Source organism: Haliotis rubra, unplaced genomic scaffold (assembly GCF_003918875.1).
Source record: "Haliotis rubra isolate DU_JTF1 unplaced genomic scaffold, ASM391887v1 Scf818, whole genome shotgun sequence".
Classification (NCBI taxonomy): domain Eukaryota; kingdom Metazoa; phylum Mollusca; class Gastropoda; order Lepetellida; family Haliotidae; genus Haliotis; species Haliotis rubra.
In genome coordinates, this window is record NW_025767544.1 from 95,229 (window position 1) to 102,983 (window position 7,755).

Consider the following 7,755-nt stretch of genomic DNA (forward strand, 5'->3'; position numbering starts at 1 on the left):
AGGTTTGACCAGTAGGCTACCCCGCCGCCAAACATAGGAAATGAGTAGTCAACCATAAACTATCCTTCCTTTTGTAGTGCATATGTACACGGTTTGAACTCAGCAAATAGTTTCTTGGAACTTGACGCGGAAGGTCTTTTATGAGAAATCGTAGCGACATGACATGTCTCATTATACTGGATTGTGGAGAGCGAGGGGTGGTTGATAATATACAACAGATCCTCGCGGTTATTCGTCACTACTGTACATTGCTCCAATGTTGTTGGAAGCCTCCATGCTACTGACAAGTGACGTGAAGCCAGGTGACAGACCCAATCTATGTGATATTTCCACTTAAACCTGTATACGTTTTGGGAATGAGCCTGCTGTTTCGGCGTGATTGCCAGTGGAACCATCTATTTAACCGATTTAGTCCTCGCTGCAGTGGAGCCGGGATCGTATGACATAAAGGATCAGTGACCATGATACCACGGCGTTCGACGCCAGGATGTGACAGAAAAGTGACAAGACGTGCCTCGTGTATGTCTTGCTCAGTTGTGTGTGTTTTGAAATGGATTTCGTCATATTTGATGAGCTTTAGTGTCCAAGTGCCTGTGCTTTGTCGGTGCAGTGAGGTCAACACATTCGTTTGAGTTGCCGGATTGTTTGTTGTTTAACGCTGCACTCAGCAATGTTCCTGCTATATGGCGGCGGTCTGTAAATAGTCAAGTCTGGAACAGACAATCAAGCCTTCAACAGCATCCGCATCGATCTACGCAATTAGGATGCCATGACATGTGTCAACCAAGCCAGCGAGCCTGACCACCCGATCCCGGCTTTTTAGGACAAGCATGGGTTGCTGAAGACCAATTCAAACCCGGATCTTCACGGGTTGTGAGCATTGGAAGGGTGTAGTGTTTTCTGATCCCCTTCAGCCAAATCTTAACGCTGCTGGTGGACAAAAGAGGGCGACGAACATCGATCACCAAACTTTTGTAAAAAACATGGCAAGAATGAAGAACTTGAAACACTTTTTATAAAGTTCTATTAAACCGTTATTAACGATTATTTGACGATAAAATTACCAAAGTTACCCATACGGTTTTACAATTTTGGCTTTTTTAAAGAGTAAATTATTCCTTTATCTTCTTTTCATGAAATCAATGGGGGCTATGACAAAGGACGCCAAAATATTCAATATCATATATTTCCTCTATTAGATGTCATGCTGTCTATATATTCCGCGCGAGCAATTGACCCAGCGTCTATTAAAGACCAGAGTATATTGAGACCAGAAAGCGAATAGAGGAGAGGAAATTCTGTATCTATCTATTTGTCTGTCATAAGAAAGTAAGATTCTTTATGGATAACAACGTCTTTGTTATATATGATGCGACGTTTCGGTATAGATTCTTATATCATTGTCAAGCAAGAGTGAATGTTGTTTTACGTGTCAGTAGTGAGATTATAGCACACAGTAATAGTTTACAGAATCCAGTGAATGACATTGTGAGCATCGATAGGATACGACGACGTGTGTGAATCAAGTCAGCGAGCCTGACCACCCGATCCCGTTAGTCGAATCTTACGACAAGCATGGCTTGTTGAAGACCAACTCTGATCTGGATATCTTCCCGGGTAGTCGCATTTGAAACCTCTAACTACACGTTCAGTTCTAAAATAAATTCTGCGCCGTTGAATCCTATTTCTGCACAGAAAATGAAACCAGAAGGCATCGAAGGTAACACCGAGTATCGAATATCTGAAGAAATATGTTTCGCTGGACGTAAAGGGCAATGTTGTGATAAAAATTGAATTAAAAATGACATCCTTCGTGGAAATCATCACCAGATCCGATGACATTATTCAGTTGAAAGAGGATATGGTACCGATATAGAACATTATGTGTTAAAGACAGAAATGAGTGCACTTGGTTGAACAACTGTTGTCAGCACTAATTTTCATTGATTTATTCGGAAATTTATACTCCCGTAGATCGATGCCTCAAATGCCTATTACGTTTCTCTGGTGCTAACGTTTATATAACTCTATATCGCCCAATGCCAGCAACTGTAGCACCATTGCTGTGTATCCCTGTCGGACATATGGCAAGACCGTCAAAATCTAGCCAGCTAAGCTTTGTCCATGAGAACTGCCGACCTTCGCAGTTCATGTCCGTGAGAACTGTCGATGGATTGTTATTCGTTCATCTGCCTTTAAAAGCACCCAGGACGGGCAAACAGGGCATAGCAGACAGACGCCCAGATGAGCGCGGACGGGGACTTGAAGGGACGAACTGACTGGTCAATTCTGCTATCTTCTGCCCAAGTGTCAGCATCACATCGCCGCCTTCCCCTGGTAGCCTCTGCCGAACTGGGCAAACTTTTGTCTCAAGAGCTAACAAGAAGAATTCACATCTTGAAACAAAGTCAACATATTGCTGGAGGCCATTACATCATGATATTTAGATGGAGGATAATGATAAGAAACAATCTGAGCTAAAATGTTTGTCATTCGCCCCATAGATTTCGATGTCAACCTGCAGCCAAAAGTTGATAGTTATTGAAACAAAGATACCTCTTCTTGGTAGTCACAGCATTGTAACATGAAGATAACACAAAGAACGATACATGATTCTCTTGAATACGAATTATCCCCGCTTCTGTATTCGTAAAATGTCATTTAACTTACTTAAATGTCATTACATTTTCATTTCGTGTATTACGTTAGAGCGTATGGCATAGAACGATGCAAAAATTGCCCCCAGATGGTAATCGTGTTCATGTCTCAAATTGCATACTTGGGTGATTGTGATAAATGCTTTCAATTACATGTAAATCATGTAGTGATGTATTTAACAGGGCCGTTAATGGATGCCAAAACCGTGAATCAGAGAAGATGCAGCAAAATATAGACTTCATTATTTCCTGGCTTGGAGTGATTTTAGGATCGGCGATTTATTTGGACAGCAGCGGCAGCTGCATGTACAGGCATACATGATAATCAATAAATCCGAAATGGAAAGGCCTATTATAAAAAAATTATATTGATTTGTTGAATCCGGGAAAGCTCATTAAGTCAGGCAATTTCAGGTGCACCATCCAGCGTCGTCTGAATTTGATAAATAGACATATCAAAATACATATTGCAATACGTTCATTGAAACACATCTGATTTAGTTCTTAATTTGACAAAAAGACATGTCAAATACAAATTTCCATGTTTTCCTTGACACATGTTTGATTCACTTCCTAATTTGACAAATATGCACGTCAAACTAAATATTTCAGTTCGTGTATTAAAATATTTCTGATTTAGGTCTTGGTTTGAGTGATATACATGTCAAAATATATATTTCAATATGTTCAGTGAAACATTGATTTTTGGAATGTGTTTTGTGCAAGGAACTTTTATGGTTGAAAACTTTGAAAGTGTCTTGCTTGTATTTGCCACTGATTTAATCAGCATAGTTGAAAGATACAACAAACTAATTCAAGCCTATGTAAAATGTCTGCATGAATGATGAAGTCTGATGAACAAGCGAACAAATTTGCGTTTCTACAGAAATAAATATGGTGATATTTTTACCCCACATAACAAATTGATTGAAATAACGTTCTTTAGCATCGGGCTAACAATATATTCGTCATGCACTCATGGGTAATACAAGATCAATAGAACTGTGTTTTTCTTAAATTGATTCCTAGTCTAGACGATTGATGATTCATGACAATATTTACATTAGACCAATACATGCTGGCGTATACCAATGCATATTTAAACGCATTGGCCGCGTGTGTTTGCACATAATCCACTCTCGATATCAAATAAAGATATATCGAAATAACACTCCCTATCATCTTCGTTTAGTTTCTCTATCTTGATATACATGGGTTTATCTAGGATTTGCTTAAGCTTCAGAAATCAGTTTTCATGCGAAGAAATCCTTTCGAATGATATCAGCCTGCCACTGTAATTGCATAATTTAGTTACAACCGTCTGTGCTGTTGTAAAATAGCCCAACGTTGTCAATGCATAGGGGTTTTATATCCGTCCAAGTGAAAGTATTTTGATATCATTACAGGACCTTGGAGCAGCCTCTTCAGGGACGATATTGGTGGAACACACAACGAACCAGCTACTTCCATAAAGTGGATCGGCTTGCGCAGCACATATATCCAGTGTGTGTTATTAATTCTCGGGCTGCTAAAATAGACAACATCTGATAGTTCAACCGACACCCCGGCAACTTTGCGGTTGTAAATCAATTTGGAATCGTTTTTCTTGATGAGGTAAATGTTCCCGCTTATATTTCATGGATGCATTGTCAAATGGATGGACAATAGTGTACAGTTTTACGGTTTCCACAACATCATATCGACGTACAAGTAATTAGTGACCACGGTAATACAAACCAAGTGCTCAGTTACCATGGAAACAGACAACGAGTGATATAGTAAGGAATCAACTTTATTATATGCGTATAAAGTCAAGTATATACTTTGCAGGCGATTTCTTCAACCTTGGTTGTTACCGGGAATATTAAATTTGCAAATCAGTGTGAAGTAATCTCAACTTTGTCAAACCTGTGATTAGCCGGGGCAACACTAGTTGACCAAAGCAGTGGGGGACCTATGCATAGTTACATATTCCCACACATATTTCACTTTAGAGCATTTCACCCTTGTCTTGTAAACACATGGGGCAGTCACTGATGTTCTCACATTAACCCTTGGGTTTAATTAATATTCCCAAAAGACACGGCAAACTGTTCAACGTGCCATCATATATTATGGAGATTTCAAATTAGAGACGACAGGACCCTAATGGTTTGATCAAGAAATGAACATTCTCTGTTGTTTACTACGTTAGACGTCACCTGTTAAGACAGTGCACATATATCAAGCCCTATCTCGACTGCAAGAAGATGGCCTTTGGCGGGATAATGTCTTCAAGCTAGGCTCGTATCCCCAGAGTCATCTTAGCCACTGCGCTGACATAGGAGACGAATTCGCTGTATTGACCTTCAGACAACCTGCTTACAATATTCCGTGCTTACAGCCCTGTAAAAATCACTTTATTATATTGCCAGAGTACATTACCAGGACCTTGGGTCATATTGAAAAATCCTAATTTTCAATTGTTGCTTAGATTGTACTCGACAGTTTGTTTGCCTACATGATTAAACAACAAAGTTAATTCTTTTCGTCGATCTAGTGCGTGCATCAAGTTACAGACTCTGGATCCCAAATTCTTAGCTGCTCTGCAGGCTGTTTACATAAGTTGTATAACTTAATGGATCATAACGACACGAACCTTCGCCAGATCTGACAAATCAAACAGAACCATGTCTCTTGGAGCTATCCTTGAATACCATGGGGATGCAAACTTCACCCAAGAATTCCAGTTCCCTTTGTATGGCAACAACGGAACGGACCATCTCGTAGAGATAGCACATGCTATCAGTTTATATCTCATCCCAACAATCTGCTTCCTTGGAATCGTCGGCAACGTGTGTTCCTTCTTCGTCTTCACGTTATCAACGTTTCGGTTCCTTCCCTGTTCACTCTACCTTGCTGCTCTCGCTGTCTCAGATACGGGATTCCTGGCAGCTCTGTTCATGGCCTGGCTTACAAGTGTCATGCCTTGGGTTGCCATGGCACCCGGTCTCTGTCTCACAATGGTGTACATAACGTATGTGTGCAGTTTCTTGTCCGCCTGGTATGTCGTGCTCATGATGGTGGAGCGGTTCGTCGTCGTCTGTCATCCCCTGAAAGCTCCGCGATATGTTACAAAGAAGAGGTCTAGGATGGCCGTAGGGCTTGTCACAGCCTTTGCTCTGATTCTGTACCTGCACAGCTTCCTTTCCACGTACGTCAATGTAACAGTGTATGGACCGTCCTGCTCGGCGAGAGAACAGTATATGAAATTCAACGCTATATTTACCTACATAGACTCGCTAGTAACATTTGTGGTGCCTTTCACAGCAATAGTTGTCCTTAACATTAGGATCATCCTAACAGTACGGAACTTCCGTCTTAAACACCATCCATTACACATGTACTGCATGCATCAGTCAGAGCCAGGGGTTCTGACACAGGCTCAGGTACGGTCAACGAAGATGCTTGTGCTCGTGTCCAGTATTTTCGTCGTCCTCTATCTTCCCAGCCACGCCATCAGGATGTACCTGCTGGTTAGAGTGTTGGTCAGGAATGACCACTGGATGTATGACCACACGACCGTCCTCGCGCAGCAGATCTGCCAGTTTCCGTACTTCATCAACTTCGCCGTTGACTTCCTTGTCTATAGTATCACAAGTAAGAACTTCAGGAAGAATGGTGTCAAACTCTTCAGAAGGATGTGTGATGATGACTGAACACCATGTCAACATTGGACGACTCTGAGAAACGAGTGGATGAGTCTACTGTATTTCCTGTGTCTAACAAAGGACGACTGAGTTGTCAACAATCTGTGGACACGGAATAAGATTCTACTAATCAACCATTCCTAATGTTACTAACTTTTCCGTAGGATATGCAGCGATGACTCAATATCGCCGACAGGCGTTGACTCTTCACGATGTGCGGTATGTGAAACGACTTGATTTCCTGTTTCCAACTCTGGATGGAATATAAACTTTTATCTGTCAAAAGTAATTGTAGAACGCATTGTCAAGGGAGAAAAGAAAGGAAAAAGCAACGATTCGAGGAGTGATTTACTTGCAGTTTGTACATATGGACATATCAAGAACATAAATTCGATATGTTAAGAAGTTAGTTTATGAACGATATCAAACTTATGTGACTATCTCTTCAACAATTGTGTTCATCAGTTGATGATGGCACAGTCACAGAGTTGTTGATCTTCTGTCCGGATAGATAGGAAAACTGAAACAGTTACAAAGTTGCTCATCTTCTGATAATACAGGAACACTGACTCAGTTGCAGAGTTGTTGATCTTCTGATAATACAGGAAGATAGAAACAGTTGCAGTCTAGTTGATCTTCTGTCCATACAGGCAAACTGAAACAGTTGCAGAGTTGTTGATCTTCTGATAATACAGGAAGATAGAAACAATTGCCGAGCTGTTGATTTTCTGTCGTCAAATTGTTGATTTTCTGTCGTCAAGTTGTTGAGATGTAAATACTGAACTTGGACACTGGTGCAATCTGTTCGCACGAGTGTAAATCAACGAGTGTCTGTCTGAGATCTGAAACCATGTTTGAATATATACAAAGTCTGTTTCTCAAATTCATGTAGTGAGAATATACAAACTGCGCCAAATGTGGAAACAGATTGTTACAATGATATATATTGGTATACTCGTTATCCGTCATGACATTGTCTTTGTTTCAACCGAAGAAGCATGGCTGGTCTGTGCACTGAAAATTGTATTTTCCAAAGACGGGTAATTTTAAAGTCAAATACAATAGTCTTACGTTAGATTACAAAAAGTGTGCATTCTAATGCAGAATAATTTACTATTGAGGAATGGCGGAATTCATTCATAAAATTATAGGTATTGTGATGTATTAAACAAGCGACCGTCACATGGATGAAAACAGTTTTTTTTTCAAAAGTAAAAATAATTGTTGGTTAATGGTTCAATTCGCTCGTTGCCATTTACCTATTTTCACTATTGTGGCATTCCATATTGATGATACCGTGCAATGCTTCGTGGTCACATGAGGCGATTACAATATAGTGACAAGATAGTTTCAATCTGTGATTGGAGGCGATGGGTCGACTTCAAGTATGTGTTACCATTCCTGATACA

The 7,755-nt window shown here is 40.4% G+C and overlaps 1 protein-coding gene across 1 annotated transcript; it reads left to right on the forward strand.

Annotated features, from left to right (window-relative positions):
• Nucleotides 1-5,326: 5,326 nt before the first annotated feature.
• Nucleotides 5,327-6,535, forward strand: LOC124261943 (thyrotropin-releasing hormone receptor-like). Its single transcript, XM_046696307.1, has one exon. It carries the CDS (start codon nucleotides 5,327-5,329, stop codon nucleotides 6,353-6,355), a length of 1,029 nt encoding a protein of 342 aa, XP_046552263.1. The 3' UTR covers nucleotides 6,356-6,535.
• The last annotated feature ends 1,220 nt before the right edge of the window (nucleotides 6,536-7,755 follow it).